Raw genomic sequence first — 19,139 nt, forward strand, 5'->3', positions numbered from 1 at the left:
ATATATATATATATATATATATATATATATATATATATATATATATATATATATATATATATATATATATATATATATATATATATATATATATATATATATATACACATATATATATATATATATATATATATATATATATATACATATATATATATATATATATATATATATATATATATATATATATATATATATATATATATATATATATATATATATATATATATATATATATATATATATATATATATATATATATATATATATATATATATATATATATATATATATATATATATATATATATATATATATATATATATATATATATATAATATTGTGCGTTACAGGCCGCTCAGAAGCTGAAGTGTGGGCAGTGGACTTCTATGCTCCTTGGTGTGGGCCTTGCCAGATGCTGATGCCCGAGTGGAGACGCATGGCGCGGGTAAGAGCTCTCTTCTCTCTCTGTGGCAGTGTTTCCTGTTTGTGGAGTTACTCAATCACTTTTGCTGGTCTTCAGCTGGTGTCGGGTCAGATCCATGTGGGTTCTGTGGACTGTCAGCGCTTCCAGACGTTTTGTCATAGTGTAGGAGTGAGGGGGTACCCCGAGCTGCGCCTGTACTCTGCAGGCTCCAGGAAGACTCACCAGTTCACGTATGTACCACTGCCTATGGTTGTATGTATGTATTTTTTTTCTGACTTCCGGTTTTGACATTGGTCTAGAGAAACACACTCAACTACTGCCAAAATTTGACTTAAAAATCACCATTTCACCAACATAATCCCAAGAAACAAGGAGCAAGAGATGAATAAATAGGGAAAACACAAGACGTGTAATTCTGCTGGAGCTAAACAATCAAACCCGATGGACCTCCTCACGAGGTTCAGCACTGTTCCTGAAAGCCCAGCACTAAACTGAGCCCGGTCCCTGGTGTGGATTCTCCAGGTCCGTCCCTATCGGAAGGTGCACGAGACAACTTTACAAAAGCTGGCCCTTATGTTTTGTGAAATGAGCTGAGGTCAGCGCAGGGAACAACGTTGTAAGGCTTATGGTGCTGAAAGCAAGAGGAGGTGGAAGATGCATTGCTCAGGTCTGCAACCTCCGTTTCTGTCATTTTTTTGTCCCTAATGGTTGTTTGTGCAGCTGTGGTGTGGTCTTCTGTAGGGATGTTTTTAGAAGTAATCGAAAAGTTGAGCCCTTTGGAGAGAACGTCTTTTTCTGCCTGAGACAGGATGTGGTCTAATAGGTTAGGTTATCCAATTGTTTTTGCTGGTCTCACTTAGTTCTGTCCCTGTCCTTCTCATCTTGAGCCTTACCTGGGTTCCTTTTTATTCAAGAGGATGTTAAACATCTTGATTTAACGTTCCTTGCATTCTCTGCTATGCTACCTGTGCTGTCGGTGTAAAATCTATCACTCCCATTCAGGGAGTGTTCATTTCTTAACATAACCATGCAGTTTCTGTTCTGTTTTTCAGTTTATCAATTCTGAAGTTTTTTCTCTGGATCCTTTCACTGAGCATCTGCGTTAAGTTCCTTCTCCAGATCATCTCTGCTCTGTAGGCTCTTCAGGATCACATTGTTTTGTCTGCATCTAAGATTGAACCTCTGGTGTTTTCTGTTGTCCGCTAATTTCCTGGCTGTGGTTTCGAGTTCCCGAACTTGTTTGAAGGTTTTTTGCCCAAATTCTTAGAAACAAGTCGGTGTGATCTATCCCATATGTCTCTGAACTGTCGGTCCAAAAAGATTTTTTAACACAAACACGAAATTCCTTTTCACTTTAAACCAGGCAACACTTTAAGACAAAAAACTAGTTCACCCCAAGGACACGATGTCTACACAAAACAGAGCAATGTAGTATATTCTATCCAATGCGGTGATCAAAGTTATAAAGAGTGGTACATTGGTGAGGCTAAACACAAAAGACACGCTAATTCAGGACCCCAGAGCGCCGTGGGTGAGGGTTAAAGCCACAAAACACTCAATTGAGGTGAGGTGAAGATTCTAAGCAGGAGAAGAGGAGTTCAAAAAGATCCCTCTTTGAACACCTGCAGCCGCGTGCGGCTCGTCCCCAGGAGAGCAGCATGTTTCCCTGTGTCTAAGCGCATTGATCTACCATAATAAAGTTCCCTCTGTGTACGGGACAAAATGAAGACGGAGAAAGACAGTTCGAGCTGACGCAGAAGTGGACAGAAATCTACGGGAGACGAGAAATACGATGAGATCCGTTTCGCTGATAAACAAACACACGTGTGTGTTGTATCAGTCCGCACGGGGGAGTGGCATGAGCACGGGGGAGTGGCATGAGCACGGGGGAGTGGCATGTGCACGGGGGAGTGGCATGAGCACGGGGGAGTGGCATGTGCACGGGGGAGTGGCATGAGCACGGGGGAGTGGCATGTGCACGGGGGAGTGGCATGTGCACGGGGGGGGAGTGGCATGTACACGGGGGAGTGGCATGTACACGGGGGAGTGGCATGTGCACGGGGGAGTGGCATGTACACGGGGGAGTGGCATGTGCACGGGGGAGTGGCATGTGCACGGGGGAGTGGCATGAGCACGGGGGAGTGGCATGTGCACGGGGGAGTGGCATGTGCACGGGGGGGGAGTGGCATGTACACGGGGGAGTGGCATGTACACGGGGGAGTGGCATGTGCACGGGGGAGTGGCATGTACACGGGGGAGTGGCATGTGCACGGGGGAGTGGCATGTACACGGGGGAGTGGCATGTGCACGGGGGAGTGGCATGTACACGGGGGAGTGGCATGTGCACGGGGGAGTGGCATGTACACGGGGGAGTGGCATGTGCACTTGCGCCTGAGTTCTCAAATCGCCGAAAAATCGTCCATTGCGCCTTTAAGAAATAAAAACATAAGGGACACAAAGGAAATGGAGATTAAAATCTGCTGTGGCACGGAAGGGCACAGTTTCAAGAGTTTGTAAAATGATGCTCCACACCAAAGAGGACGTCAACAACGCAACAAAAAAACAATGGATATGACGATGCCGATGGGAAACAGCACTACAAAAATATACCATCCAAATGTGTTAAATACTCAAATATACACCATATATTTTAAATATAAACTCTGCTTGTGTGGTTGAGCAAATTCATACATTTGTTTTTTTTTGTTACAATCTTTTTGGAATGTGGTCATTGACAAACTGTCCAGTTAGTACAATGAAATAATGTTTTTGGAATAAGAACCCAAGACTCATGTAAAGAAATAAAACAATACAATCACTGTGTGAACAATTAAAGGCTTATCTTATGCTTGCAGATGGAGGTATGCCATCTTTAGCTTTTTCTTTAGCTTTTTTTATCAGAATTGAAAGAATGTCTGTGCCAAATTTGATTTGTCTCTAAATAAATGTTTTGACTTTATTCAAATATTCAAGGGGGCGCTGTAGAGGCTTTGTAAAATATAGCTTTATATATTGTACATCATTTCATTCAGCTCATCATTTTACACAAAACCTATATTAATGCCGGAAAATAGGACATCTCATGCCAGAGATACGCAAGTTTTAACACTTGCAAGTGTTGCGCCGTGGAGCTGCAGGGCTTCCAGCTGCAGTGCGCCGACCGGCACAGGCTCCTCTCGGGCGGAAAGCGCCGCGGCGGCGGCATCTGTTTCTACATTAACAACGCCTGGGCCCCTGGGCTTCGGATGTGTCTGTGATCTCCAAATTCTGCTCTCCCGACCTGGAATATCTCTTCATTAACTGCAAACCATTCTTCAGTCCACGTGAGTTTGCCTCGTTTATCCTCGTTTATAAGTCGTCCATCAGTGTCCCTGTCCCCAAAAATCTCCGCATCACTGGACTTAATGACTACAGACCTGTGGCACTGATGTCTGTAATCATGAAGTCATTTGAGCGCCTGGTCCTCCCCCACCTCAAGTCCTTCACCTTGTCCCTGCTGGACCCCCTGCTGGACCATCTGCAGTCCGCCTACAGAGCCAACAGGTCTGTGGACGACGCCATCAACCTGGCTCTCCACCCTGCAGCACCTGGACTCCCTGTGAACCTACGCCAGGATCCTGTTTGTGGACTTCAGCTCTGCATCAACACCATCCTCCTGCTCTGCTCCAGGACAAGCTCTCCCAGCTCAACGTGCCTGACTCCACCTGCAGGGGGAGCACTGACTCCACCTGCAGGGGGAGCACTGACTCCACCTGCAGGGGGAGCACTGACTCCACCTGCAGGGAGAGCACTGACTCCACCTGCAGGGGGAGCACAGCACTGACTCCACTTGCAGGGGGAGCACTGACTCCACCTGCAGGGGGAGCACTGACTCCACCTGCAGGGGGAGCACTGACTCCACTTGCAGGGGGAGCACTGACTTCCTGACGGATCAGAGGCAGTGCGTGCGGCTGGGGAAGAATGTCTCAGACACACGGACTATCAGCACAGGAACTCCACAGGGCTGTGTACTTTCTCCTCTGCTCTTCTCCCTGAACACAAGGGTCCCCACTGCTGCACCTCCAGCCACGATTCCGTAAAACTAATCAAGTTTGTGGACGACACCACCCTCATCGGGCTCATCTCGGAAGAGGATGAGTCTGTCTACAAGAGAAGGTGGAGCGGCTGGTGTCCTGGTGCAGCGGTAACAACCTGGAGCTCAACGCCCAGAAGAAAGTGGAGATGATCATGGACTTCAGGAAACGTAAAGCCCCCCAACCCCCCCTCACCATCTCACACTCCCCCATCTCCACTCTGGACTCCGTCCGCTTTCTCGGCACCACCATCACCCGGAACCTCAAGTGGGGGCCCACCATCAACTCCCTCACCAGGAAGACCCAGCAGAGGATGTACTTCCTGCTGCAGCTGAAGAAAGCAAAGCTGCCAGCGGAGATGATGGCGCAGTTCTACACGGCCATCATCGAGTCCATCCTCACCTCCTCCATCACCTCCTCCATCACCTCCTCCATCACCGTGTGGTACGCTGGAGCCACAGCCAGGGGCAAACAGAGACTACAGCGCCCTCTGCTGAGAAGGTGATCGGCTGCAGACTTCCATCTCTGCAGGACCTGTACGTCTCCAGGACTCTGGGACGTGAGGGTCCAATCACAGCCGACCCTTCTCACCCTGGACACGGACTATTCGAACCACTCCCCTCAGGCAGGAGGCCACTCCCCTCAGGCAGAACCTCCCACCATAAGAACAGTTTCTTTCCCTCTACTGTTGGACTCATGAACACTTCCTAAGCACTTTGCACTCACTGCACTGATCACTTTTTATTGCACTACATACTTCATTTTATGTACATATCATGTCTATTTTTCATGTCTCTACTTACCTATTTTTAATACCCGGTAATTATTTATTGTTCATTGTTTTTGTATTCATTGTTATCATCCTATGTCCGTGAATCCTGTTCATTGACAAATGGCAATAAACTTGATTCTGATTCTGATTTCTTTTAACGAGCTTGCCACGCCCACATTTAATCGCACATGGGTGTAGTAGAAAAAATAAAGTATGAGGTGTAAAATTTTGAAAACACGACTCCCTGTGGGGTTTAGGGTGGGATGAGGTACGTTTTTTCCAATTTTCATAAGTCTGTGATGAAAAGGACAAAAAAAATTCAAACCAGGAAAAAAAACTTTTTCACCAATCCTGAATTTTGGGTTGAAACAAATTTCAGGTCAAAATTGGTGTGATTTGTCGGAGAAAAAAAATTGATAATTATTAAAATGGGAACTTTTTTCTGTGTATCAGTTTCAAATGTATAACATTACACTGCTCAAGGGTTGTGTTTTCAGAGGAGATGCCAAAAGTACGACGAGGTGCACCTTTGTCAACGCCGAGTTTGATCCAATATGGCCGACCTCCTGTATGATTTAGGGCGGGTAACAATTTTTTGGAGTGAGCGTCATATTTTTACTGCCAGTTTTTTTGGCTTCTGGCTCTCATTGGCCCCATGTTATTTGATTTTTCAGGTGGCGCTACTGAGCCGTCTTTCAATATTTTTTCACGGAATCTTCACTCAAAATTAGAACTCACGGAGTTCTAATTTTTGATACTACTCACTAGCATATAAGTCCTTGTTTACGCCACACCTTGGATTTCCGATAAATCCACACCTTATCTTCAATGTGTAGGCCGCTTTTTTCAATAAACATATGCAAATCTTGTCCAGACTTTTTATCCAATGGACTGTGGCAGCGTCATCTAGACATATCTGGAATCATAAGTTGTTAAAATATTTTAAATAAGTCTCAGGGTGTGGTCATGATGAGCTCTTTATTGTATTCAGACAGACCCAATGAGGTGTTTGTGTTTTAAGTTCACATAATTGTATGGGAATTCAGCTTCCCCTGCAAAGTTCAAATCTACTGGCTCTAGAGGGGCTTACCATGGGGAAATACACAACAGCGAGCTTGCCCAGACATGCTACTGCAAGCACACAGTTGCTGAATGTGATTTGAGGTAGAAATGCACAGACGTTGGGGGACTTAAAAATGGATTAGAATACCTCAGAGCTACCAATGAATACATACATCTTGGAGTGTTGTTGTGAGTGAGGCTCAGAAAATGACTTTTTAAACAGGATTATGAAAACAAGTGTGAATTCAGCCAAATACAACTCCAGGTATGTTTTTGATGAGGGAACAATAGTATGGTTAAAAGCGCAAGTAAACTTTGTGTTGTTTAATTAGTTAATTCACGAAACGCACATTGACAGGTTGATTGTCAAAATAATGTTTAGTTACAAGATGCTAATTGTTTGTGGTAACTTGTGTTTCAGAACGTATAATGGATGGCACAGAGATTCTCAGTCCTTGCGGTCCTGGGTTCTCAGGTCTGACGGTTGTTTTTAGGATTATAAAATTGAAATGCTGTATCTGTATTCTGACCCTGTATCTGTGCGGTTCCAGTTCTTTACCTCGGGCCTCGGTGGACTTGACCCCAGACTTGTTCCGGACCCTGGTGCTAGAGGGAAATCAGCACTGGGTCCTGGACTTCTATGCCCCGTGGTGTGGGCCTTGCCAACACTTTGCCCCAGAGTTTGAGGTCCTTGCTCGTGTATGTATCGTTCCCACACAACCAGCCCAGCAATATTCTGTTTGTGTATTGACCCATGTGTCTTGTTTCCACAGAGCATTAAAACGGAGGTCCAGGCAGGGAAAGTGGACTGTCAGGCGCACTACCAGCTGTGCCAGGCTGCAGGCATCAGTGCATACCCCACTGTCCGCTTCTACCCCCACCAGGGGGGGGCGAGGGTGAGTTAGGCTCCACACCGGTTCCCTTCAGGGGTAGTGTTTGGCATGATCTTTCAATAATGTTATCATGCCCAATTTCCAACAGCCCCTACTTCACTCCGCTTTGCTCTGTGTGCTTGACCCAACAAAATGCATTTGTATTACAAATGATGCTATGTAGAACTGGGCTTGGAAAGGGCGCCTCAAAACTTGGTTTGCTCAACTGACACCAAAACACTATGACAATTACTACAGCCCATAATATCATAAGCATCAAACATCACTGCTACTACAACAGCCAGTAAATCAGCGTGTCAGGAGCAGATATCATTATAGATGCTCAGAGGAAGGATTCAAACACAGGAAACGGGCAAACAATGACTTTATCAAAATCAAATCAATTTATTTTTGTAAGGCCCAAAATCACAACAATAGTTGCCTCTGAGGGCCAAACTTTATACTTTATCACTCGTCTCTCCTGAAGCTAAAATTAATCTACATCGTTCTCATCCAGGTCATTTTCATACTATCCTATGCAATTTAATGGCGTCAAAACATCAAACAAACAATACAATTTGTAACACAGTAAACTCCTTGTGCAGTATGTTTTCAGCTGTGTCTTAAAAACACCACGCCACATTTCAAAGACTTGTATATTAACTAGAAGTGCTCTGATCATTTTCATTTGTTTAGACTTTTTGTCATCTCGTCGCTTTGCTCTTGGGAGGAAACAGCTGATGCTAGGTGCGGTTGCTTTGTTAGCAGAACATTTGTTTTGTAGTAAAGGGTGTGGTCTTTTTTTAAGGTTTGTTTAAACTTTGCTCTCAGGGATGATAAGAGATTTGTTTTGACTGTGGTTTGGATTTGATTTATTTTTGATCTTTAAAAATGGTTAAAGACTAGTTTGTACCTTTTACAGAGGACACGGCAGTGTCTTCTCCTACTGCTGCTGAAGACCTTCACAAGAACACTAAATGGCGGTACTTGTGCACTTAAAATACCTACCCATATGCTGTGTATCAAAAGTAGACCACTGTATCCACTATTTCATGTCTCATGTCTTTTTATCGATCTCTCAACTCCAAGTGCACGAGGCCCTCCCGCTGAAGGAGGGGGCCCCGACAGCACAAGACCGGAAGATCCCAAACTCCTGAGGAAGGATCTGAGTGTGAGATGTTACGGAGGTGGTGCAGCGCCAATCTGAGCCTTGTCGGAGAGTCAGAAGGAGAGAAATGCCCCTATTTGCATTTGAAATAGGTGACAATGATTCCCTGAAAACCCTGATAATGCAAGTTTCTAAACCACTGAGACGAGTAGCAGGTTCTATTTCATCCCTACTGACGCCAGAGGCGGTGCATAAAGCACTGGATGATCATCCTTGCGCATACACAGGTCGAGAATTGATAGCATAAAAGTCACCTTTGACCCCCGGTGGCTCACGTGAGTCTATATAGTCACGTGACACCGGGAGCTCAGTCCCTTTTCACCTTCTCGCATGCAGGTTGTATATGTGGTTGTTCGGCTAATATTGCTGTTTCCACAAATTTGGGTTTGATTTTGCCGCTTGTAGCCTGTTAGCCCTGTTAGCCCTGTTAGCCCTGTGACTGTGGAACAGTCGGTGCTGCGAGTTCGCTAGCCCTCCTGGGGCTGCACAAGCGTGTCGGACCTGTGGCAATGAGGAGGTATATTTACGTTGGTTTCTACGACTGGTAAGTCACCTTACACCTTTAATGCATTCTGCCGTAGTTGTGCGCTTGAAAGATTTTGTTGAGTTTTGAAACCGGTTTTGTGTTTATCCGTGCGCCGTTTGTTTGGGTTTACGGATACAGCCACATGGCTTTATCTTCTGCGAACTATAGCCGTGTTCGGGTCATTAGTTCTGAACTGCTTTGTTTTCAGCTGGTTACACAGCATCGATGGCGTTTTCAGCTTGTCCTGGTTTTGTTACCTGTAGCTGGTTTAGTGTTTATATTGGATCAATATCAATATCAAATCACTAGTGGCATTCTCAGCCCAACCTGATCCTGTGGTGTCTCCCTCACAAAGCGAGTAATTTATGACGTTCACTGCTCGACCTGACCCCGCTGCACCCCTCATACCGGGATACTGGTTTTGTGTTATAGAGTCTCTAGTGGCATTTCGCTCGACCTGACTCCATTGGGCTCCTGTAATATCACTCTGGAGTCCCTGTGTTGCTGGTCCTGCTTGGCACCGCTGCAGCCTGACAATGGGCATGATCTCTGCCCTTCTTGTCTTGGAATGGATCCTTTTTGGGAAGTCCTCTCTGATGATGCTTGCAGACTGGCCGTTTGTGGCGCCTCCGAGTCAGCTACCGGCTGGCCAGACTGGGGGCCGCAAGCGGCCGTCCACGGCTACTCAAGGTGCCGGCCATGGTCAATGAACAGAATTCACAAACAGGAATTTGCTTTGGTGATTCGGTGCAACATAAAATGAATGAACAATGAACAATGATAAAACAACCTATATAAGTCAAAAAGAGAAACAATTTAAATCTGCTATAGGATAAAAATAAAGATGGGCTTACTATGTACAAAACAAATTTACATATGTAGTGCAGAAAGTGAACAGTGAGTGATTAAATGATGGTTAAAGTGACAGTGTTTAAGAAGTGTTCATGAGTCCAACAGCAGAGGGAGACAAACTGTTCTTATGGCGGGAGATTCTGGTCCAGATGGACCGTAGCCTCCTGCCTGAGGGGAGTTGCCTCCTGCCTGAGGGGAGTGGCCTCCTGCCCGAGGGGAGTTGCCTCCTGCCTGAGGGGAGTGGCCTCCTGCCTGAGGGGAGGGGCCTCCTGCCCGAGGGGAGTTGCCTCCTGCCTGAGGGGAGTGGCCTCCTGCCTGAGGGGAGGGGCCTCCTGCCTGAGGGGAGTGGCCTCCTGCCTGAGGGGAGTGGCCTCCTGCCTGAGGGGAGTGGCCTCTTGCCTGAGGGGAGTGGCCTCCTGCCTGAGGGGAGTGGCCTCCTGCCTGAAGGGAGGGGCCTCCTGCCTGAAGGGAGGGGCCTCCTGCCTGAGGGGAGTGGCTCAAATAGTCTATGTCCAGGGTGAGAAAGCCCACTTGAGGTCTTGGGTGATGGTGGTGCCGAGTCTATTCTAGAATAGATGAGAAAAATTGGTATATTAGCGTACATCAGGGTTCATCTCCCTCCTGATGTCAATCAAGCATATTTGTCATGAATTTACAGAATTTCTTATTTATTATTCCTCCAGTGCCTCTTGACTTCAACATGTCCAATGTGGGTCGAATGTGAATATTCCCCTGGTTTACAATCAGGTCCATAATATCTGTATAGAAGTGATATCGCCCCCTGGTGGAGAACACACATTTGGCAGAGTAAAAACCTTTCCTTTAATAGTTCCCAATATCTGCCCTTGTCTTTACATTCAAAACTCTGTTCAAAACCTACTCGATTTGAAATCATTATTGCAACTCTCCTCTTGTGTTTGCCTCTGTATTCTCTGGTGAATAGTAAATGTTTGAATTATTTTTAATCAGTTAGTTTTTGATGTTCTATATCGCTTAAATATATGTCTGATTTATCTTTTCTTATGTTTTGATTGTTTTATTGTGTTCTATGTAACGCAATTTTTCTAATGCCTTTGGGTTGATGGTATGGATTTTCTCATTAATTTGCCCATGTTACCCGAACACAACACAAACACAAGAACTTCTGAAATTTGAAAATGAAAACATCATTTTTTTTTCTTCTTCTTCTTCTTTGGTGTTCTATGGCGGCTGGTATCCATGGTGTTACACTTCCGCCATCCACTGCAGTTCTTGGAGTCACTTCTGTTGTTCAATGCGGCCGTGCATCTACTGGATTGATTGTTGATGGGAGATCAGCGATTGTAGTGTAACATTACGACGCACCTAACTCTATAATCTTCCTATTAACCCTGTGTTATACAAATAAGCAACAATAGCCTTACACAATCCCTGTGACTGGATTGTATTGAATTCCTGCCTATTATTTTGAAACCATAAAACCAATATAAATCCCTCTCTTTCATATGCTGTACGGTGAATCAGCACATGCTTCACAGTTTCTGGTTCTTGACAGTGATTACACAAACTGGTAGGACGTTAGCTTATCCACTCCTCCTACTCCAATCCTACTCAGCGACCAATGACGATTTTAGTGTGGAATATCTTGGGCGAAGAACCCTGGTTTGCCTTTGTTCTGGAGGTCTCCTTTAAATGTTGCAGCCTTCCTGACGCTCTCCTTCACTTGGTCATGGCACATGTGTGCCACCACGTACTCATGTGCCATCACGCTCCCCAGTCACAAAGCCTGACAATCTACACATCAAATTAAACCTAAAGTCTCGCCTTTTTGAATATGTGCAACAATCACAGCCCGAACACACACGGTCTTTGTACAGAAAAGCACAAAGTAAAAGTTTCGACTTTTCTCTGGACACGTCAAACTTCAATATTTCCCACGAGATTGGTCTCAATCCGTTTGCAACGGTCCAACGAATTAAATCCAGTAAAACAATTATGTCCAATACGTATGTTAGATCCATGATGCAGAAAAAAAAGTTTTTGTTGTTGCTGTTGTTGTTGTTTTATGGCGGTTGGCATCCGAGTGTTGCATTACCGCCAGACTCTATTCCTTAGACTGTTGTTGCTGTTGTTATTGTTTTATGGCAGTCGACAGCCGAGTGTCGCATTACCGCCAGACTTTATTCCCCAGACTTTGTCGTAGTCCTAAAAGTTGTTCTTCCAGTGCTTTGACTTCCAGTGCTGTTGTTGTTGTTGTTTTATGGCGGTTGGCATCCGAGTGTTGCATTACCGCCAGACTTTATTCCTCAGACGTTTCGTAGTCCTCAGACTCTGTCGTAGTCCGTAAAAGTACTCCTCCCATCGCTTTGGCGTTACAAAGCCCATGAGGTCATGATGTGTTTTTGTGACTAGAATAGTTGTTGTGTCAGAGACCAACCGGCTTTATTCCAGGGAGACTCTTCTTCACCTTCCTCGCCCTCTTTGACGTTCGGTGCTTTGGAAGTACAAAGCCCATGAGGTCATGGGACGTCTTTGTCGTTTTATCCTTTAGAAGTCCTTCTTCTGAGGAATAAAGTCTGGCGGTAATGCAACACTCGGATGCCAACCGCCATAAAACAACAACAACAACAACAACAACAACAAGTCCTTCTTCCATCACTTTGGCGTTTCTAGGCCCATGAAGTCCAAGCGCGTTAGAACATCCTCTTGCTCCTCATCCTCGGCTCAGTCTCCAACACCCCCCACCTCTATAAACGTTTACCCAGCCCTGTGCTACATAAGTAAGCAACCACAGCCTGACACAAACCCTGTGACTGGATCGCCAGAACGTTCCGCAGATTGAACTCCCGCCCATTATTCCGAAACCACAAGGCCAACCCGGCCCTTTCTCTATCATAAGCCTCACAGCGAATCAGCACATGCTCGACAGTCTCTGGCACCCGACAGTGACCACACAGACCGGTCGGATGCCCGCCCACCCCACTCAGTGACCAACCGAGTCCAGCACGGCCAATCCCCACGCGGGCGAAGGCCCCCTCCTCCCACGCGCTCCCGCCCACAGACCCGCAAGGACCCACACCACCCTGCATGCGATAGAGACGCCGTCCAGCAACACAGCGGCCCCAAAACTCCCGCCAAAGGCCGACCACATGACTCCCGACAACAGGCTCGACCCCAGATCTGCTCAACTCAACCGCCACATCAATCGACGGCCGCCGAAGGGAACGCCTAGCCAGTGCACCAGCCACTCCGCCACCATCCACCCCCACATGCGCAGGGACCCAAACGAAGGAAACCCCCACATCCCTCCCGGACAGGGAGAGCACCAGACAGAAGACGCCACTCAACACATCCTGTCTGCATGACCCGACCAGATTCAATGCCTTGCAATGCAGAAAGGCCGCCAGAGGCCACCACAATGCCGCAACACCGCAAAGCAGACTCCGCCCATTCCAACGCCAACCGCATCGCCATAAGCTCCGACGCGAAAACAGAAAGGCGATCTGTCAACCTCCCCCTGACCGCCAGCCCCAGGTCAGGCACAAAACAAGCGGCGCCAGCACGCCCACTCTCAGGATCCCCAGACCCGTCGGTATAAACAAACACATCACCTGAGTGCTTATCGATGAGCGCCTGAACGGCAAACTGCGGTGCCCTCCCAGCGACTCCTCTAAGCTTGCCATGCAAGCTAACATCAACAGGAGCCGGGACAAACTTCCACGGAGCTATAGCAGACAAAGCCACCGACGGGCTCACACGCAGATCACCAACCCCCGCAAGCCGCGCCTTCGCACTTCCTACCTGGCTGAAAATCATACCGCCAGCCTCACTCTGCCCCCCATCAACCCTGAGAAAGTCCCTCACCGGGTGAGAGCTCGTATGACCTTGCACATTCACCCAGTAAGCCAACAGAAGTTCTAGCCTCCGGAGCCGTAACGGCAATTCCCCCAACTCAACCTGCAGCGCCGAGACAGGGGAGGTCCTAAAAGCCCTACAGCAGACGCGCAAGGCCTGGGCTTGCTCCACATCAAGCTTCTTTAAGTTAGTCTCAGCCGCAGACATGTAGGCTATACAGCCATAATCAATAGCCGCCCTCATGACGGCCCGATAAATACCCAGGAGCGACCTTCTGCTGGCCCCCCAGTCCTGGCCGGATAGACAACGAAGCAAGTTATTCACCCTTTTGCATTTACCACTGACCTCATCAATGTGCCGACGCCAACTAAGCCTCTCGTCAAAGGTGACCCCCAAGAACCTCACCTCCCTGACCTGTTCGAGCACCTGCCCATGCAGTCGAAGGGAGACGTCCCTATGTCCATTGAAGAAACAGATCACTTGAGACTTCCGTACGGACAGTTTAAACCCCCACTTCAGGGTCCACTGCTCCACCTGCTGTATTGCCCTTTGCAGTTTCGCCTCGTAAAACCGGAGATTCCTCCCTCTCACCCATAGAGCGCCATCGTCAGCATAAAGGCTCCTCCCAACAGACCCATCCACGTCGTCAAAGATGTCCTTAATCATAACATTGAACAAGATAGGGCTACACACACTCCCCTGCGGGATCCCATTCTCCACCCCATAGACCCCAGAGTCTGTCGTAGTCCGTAAAAGTACTCCTCCCATTGCTTTGGCGTTACAAAGCCCATGAGGTCATGATATGTCTTTGTGACTAGAATAGTTGTTGTGTCAGAGACCAACCGGCTTTATTCCAGGGAGACTCTTCTTCATCTTCCTCTCCCTCTTTGACGCGATCTGTCAACCTCTTCTTGACCGCTAGCCCCAGGTCAGGCACAAAATAAGCGGCGCCAGTACGCCCACTCTCAGGATCCCTAGACCCGTCGGTATAAATAAACACATCACCTGAGTGCTTATCGATGAGCGCTTGAACGGCAAACTGCGGTGCCCTCCCAGCGACTCCTCTAAGCTTGCCATGCAAGCTAACATCAACAGGAGCCGGGACAAACTTCCACGGAGCTATAGCAGACAAAGCCACCGACGGGCTCACACGCAGATCACCAACCCCCGCAAGCCGCGCCTTCGCATTTCCTACCTGGCTAAAAACCATACCGCCAGCCTCACTCTGCCCCCCATCAACCCTGAGAAAGTCCCTCACCGGGTGAGAGCTCGTATGACCTTGCACATTCACCCAGTAAGCCAACAGAAGTTCTAGCCTCCGGAGCCGTAACGGCAATTCCCCCAACTCAACCTGCAGCGCCGAGACAGGGGAGGTCCTAAAAGCCCTACAGCAGATGCGCAAGGCCTGGGCTTGCTCCACATCAAGCTTCCTTAAGTTAGTCTCAGCCGCAGACATGTAGGCTATACAGCCATAATCAATAGCCGCCCTCATGACGGCCCGATAAATACCCAGGAGCGACCTTCTGCTGGCCCCCCAGTCCTGGCCGGATAGACAACGAAGCAAGTTATTCACCCTTTTGCATTTACCACTGACCTCATCAATGTGCCGACGCCAACTAAGCCTCTCGTCAAAGGTGACCCCCAAGAACCTCACCTCCCTCAACTTGATTTTTCTTTTTCTTTTGCCCATATCAAAGAGAATCGAATTTTCACCACGATGTCCTCGCTACAGAAGCTAACAGGAAGTGTTAGCTTTTGATTGACACCAAGATTAGCCAATCAGGAGGGTTTTTGGCAGTTCTACGGCCCAGTAAAGCCAATGAAGTGTCACATAGAGATGCAAATTATGCACAAGTCCCGCCCTTGCTAAACCAACCAGTTAGATTACAGACTGAGTTTGACGCTACAGACAAACAGCCAATGGGAGACGAGGATGTGTCATATGTATTTTAGAGCCGTGCGATGGTGAAAAATGTTTTTTAATTCTGGAATATGAATTTCAATAACATAATATAGTGTCTCTGTGTAAAGAAGTGGATTCCTCTAGTTGTTATGGAGCCTCATGATGTGTGTCGGCTGAAGAAGTCAAAAGTCATGTTTTCTAAATGTGTCAGATTTGGACATATTTGGACAGATTTGGACGGATTTGGACGAGGGAAACGGTTCTTTTATCCAACGTCTGGATAAAGTTTTACACAAAGTGTGTCAAATACTTGTTTCTACAGATAATCATCTCACATTAGAAACTAAAGTGGCTTAAGTAGTTTTTGTAATGACATTGTGTATTTCAGGCCTCACAAACAAACAGCAGCTATAAATATCCTCTTTATATTATTATTATTATTATTATATTATTATACTTTATAACAAAACTTAGGCCAGGATAAAGAAAAACCTTTTCTGTGGATGTTCCACCATAAATAACTTTAATTCAGACTTAGAGAAGTTCTGACTGTTGAGGGTCAAAATAGAGAATGTTTCCTTTACACAGTATTTATATATAATCTATAATATATGTATATAATCCACATACTTACCTTTACACAGTATATATATAATCTATAATATATATATATATATATACATAATCCACTTACTTACCTTTACACAGTATATATATATAATCTATATATATAATCCACATACTTACCTTTACACAGTATATATATATAATCTATATATATAATCCACATACTTACCTTTACACAGTATATATATATAATCTATAATATATATATATATATATATATATATATATATATATATATATATATATATATATATATATAATCCACATACTTACCTTTACACAGTATATATACTAGACAATTTGCAATGGCTGAAGCCATTGCTAGAGTGTCTGCGTCTCTCCCTCCCTCTCCCCCTTCCGTGTGTGTAGGTGTGTATGTCTCCCTCTCTCTCTCTCGCTCGGCTCCGTCACAAAAGCCTAAAGAATAAAGTCTAAAGAAGTTGTTCAAATGTCAAAAGTAATAGCACACGTACTACTGTGAAAGCGATCGTAATGAGGTATAACATGTTGAAATCGGTTAAAGCGTTAAGGATTTGAAACTGGCTAAATGGAAAACATAATAATAAAAAATGGTGACATCACTCACAATACAAGAACATATAGTGCCTGCGTGACGCAGACACTCACTAATCTATAATATATGTATATAATCCACTTACTTACCTTTACATAGAGACCAAGTTTTTGTATATAATCCACATACTTAAAAAACAAGTATGGTTTTCATCTGGAGGTGTCTTTAGAGACTAAGAATGAGCCTGGTTATCCTCCTGGTGGTTTATCAGCTGCTTGTCTTGTTGCAACTCTTCCACTTCCATAGCCGTTATATCTGCTTCCACTCTGGCAAGCTGGACACCGCCCTCGGCAATGACCTCAGTTCTCAATAACGCCCAAAGGGTTTTTTAAGTGATCAGTGCCTCAGGCTTTTTAGCCTAATCTATATAATATCTTGAAGGAAATAGTTTTGGTCTTTTTGTGAATGAAATGCTTTAGTTCAGTGTTTTAATGTGGGCGGGGCTTTAAGTTGCCTGTAGTAGTTTGAGTACTTCATGTTTAGTACTTTACTCTGTAGTTGAAGTACCACTGACAGTGACGAGGCTTTGATGTGATCTGAACGCTGCTTTTGCAGATGGTGTTCGGAGGAGACGACGTGAACAGTCGAGAAGCAGAAGTGATCGCTGACATCATCAGACAGAGACTGGACAAGCTGAAGCCTCCAGGCTTCAACAGCAAAACCAAGGTCAGTTCTGCTTCACTGACCTGGACTGACCCTGACCCTAACCATGACCCTAACCATGACCCTGACCCTGACCCTGGACTGACCCTGACCCTAACCATGACCCTAACCCTGGACTGACCCTAACCCTGACCCTAACCATGACCTTAACCCTGGACTGACCCTAACCCTGACCCTAACCATGACCCTGACCCTAACCATGACCCTAACCATGACCCTGACCCTGACCCTGGACTGACCCTGACCCTAACCATGACCCTAACCCTGGACTGACCCTAACCCTGACCCTAACCATGACCTTAACCCTGGACTGACCCTAACCCTGACCCTAACCATGACCCTGACCCTGACCCTAACCATGACCCTAACCATGACCCTGACCCTGACCCTGGACTGACCCTGACCCTAACCATGACCCTAACCCTGGACTGACCCTAACCCTGACCCTAACCATGACCTTAACCCTGGACTGACCCTAACCCTGACCCTAACCATGACCCTGACCCTAACCATGACCCTAACCATGACCCTGACCCTGACCCTGGACTGACCCTGACCCTAACCATGACCCTAACCCTGGACTGACCCTGACCCTAACCATGACCTTAACCCTGGACTGACCCTAACCCTGACCCTAACCATGACCCTGACCCTGACCCTAACCATGACCCTGACCCTGACCCTGGACTGACCCTGACCCTAACCATGACCCTAACCCTGGACTGACCCTAACCCTGACCCTAACCATGACCTTAACCCTGGACTGACCCTAACCCTGACCCTAACCATGACCCTGACCCTGGACTGACCCTGACCCTAACCATGACCCTGACCCTAACCATGACCCTAACCATGACCCTGACCCTGACCCTGGACTGACCCTGACCCTAACCATGACCCTAACCCTGGACTGACCCTAACCCTGACCCTAACCATGACCTTAACCCTGGACTGACCCTAACCCTGACCCTAACCATGACCCTGACCCTGGACTGACCCTGACCCTAACCATGACCCTGACCCTGGACTGACCCTGACCCTGACCCTAACCATGACCCTAACCCTGGACTGACCCTGACCCTAACCCTAACCCCCCAAACACACCCCTTAACCCCATACATAACCCCTTAAGGGTTAGGGTTAACTCTCCCCCGTCACCCTCTCTCGCCCTGTCACTCTCTCTCTTGCCCCTGTCATTCTCTTGCCCCTGTCACTCTCCCCTGTCTTTTGCAGGATGAGCTATGATGAGCCAAGAGAAGTGTTTGCGGCCCTAAGGATGCGACTAGTCGGTGAACACTCCCTGAACACTCCCTGGACACTCCCTGAACACCCCCTGAACATTCCCTGAACACTCCCTGAACACCCCCTGAACACCCCCTGAACATTCCCTGAACACCCCCTGAACATTCCCTGAACACCCCCTGAACATTCCCTGAACACTCCCTGAACACCCCCTGAACACCCCCTGAACATTCCCTGAACACCCCCTGAACATTCCCTGAACACCCCCTGAACATTCCCTGAACACTCCCTGAACACCCCCTGAACACCCCCTGAACATTCCCTGAACACCCCCTGAACATTCCCTGAACACCCCCTGAACATTCCCTGAACACCCCCTGAACATTCCCTGAACACCCCCTGAACACTCCCTGAACACCCCCTGAACACCTCCTGAACATTCCCTGAACACCCCCTGAACATTCCCTGAACACCCCCTGAACACTCCCTGAACACCCCCTGAACACCTCCTGAACACTCCCTGAACACCTCCTGAACACCCCCT

General features: G+C 46.8%; 1 protein-coding gene across 1 annotated transcript; it reads left to right on the plus strand.

The window, feature by feature from the left end:
* The first annotated feature begins 343 nt into the window (after positions 1-343).
* LOC140359131 (dnaJ homolog subfamily C member 10-like) lies at positions 344-18,782 on the plus strand. The gene is made up of 7 exons (XM_072443999.1): positions 344-448; positions 524-657; positions 6,756-6,809; positions 6,886-7,033; positions 7,108-7,230; positions 17,246-17,356; positions 18,587-18,782. The coding sequence occupies exons 1-7, from the start codon at positions 416-418 to the stop codon at positions 18,596-18,598; spliced, it is 615 nt and encodes a 204-aa protein (XP_072300100.1). The 5' UTR covers positions 344-415; the 3' UTR covers positions 18,599-18,782.
* Positions 18,783-19,139: the final 357 nt, after the last annotated feature.

The sequence above is a fragment of the Eucyclogobius newberryi genome, unplaced genomic scaffold (genome assembly GCF_026437365.1).
Source record: "Eucyclogobius newberryi isolate DKJ021-1_F unplaced genomic scaffold, fEucNew1.0.hap1 SCAF_14, whole genome shotgun sequence".
NCBI lineage: Eukaryota > Metazoa > Chordata > Actinopteri > Gobiiformes > Gobiidae > Eucyclogobius > Eucyclogobius newberryi.

Coding starts and splice junctions, on each gene's coding strand:
- LOC140359131 (XM_072443999.1), top strand. CDS start 416: ATGCTGATGCCCGAGTGGAGACGCATGGCGCGG. Junction 449..523: donor AGTGGAGACGCATGGCGCGG/GTAAGAGCTCTC, acceptor GCTGGTCTTCAG/CTGGTGTCGGGTCAGATCCA. Junction 7,231..17,245: donor CCCACCAGGGGGGGGCGAGG/GTGAGTTAGGCT, acceptor CTGCTTTTGCAG/ATGGTGTTCGGAGGAGACGA.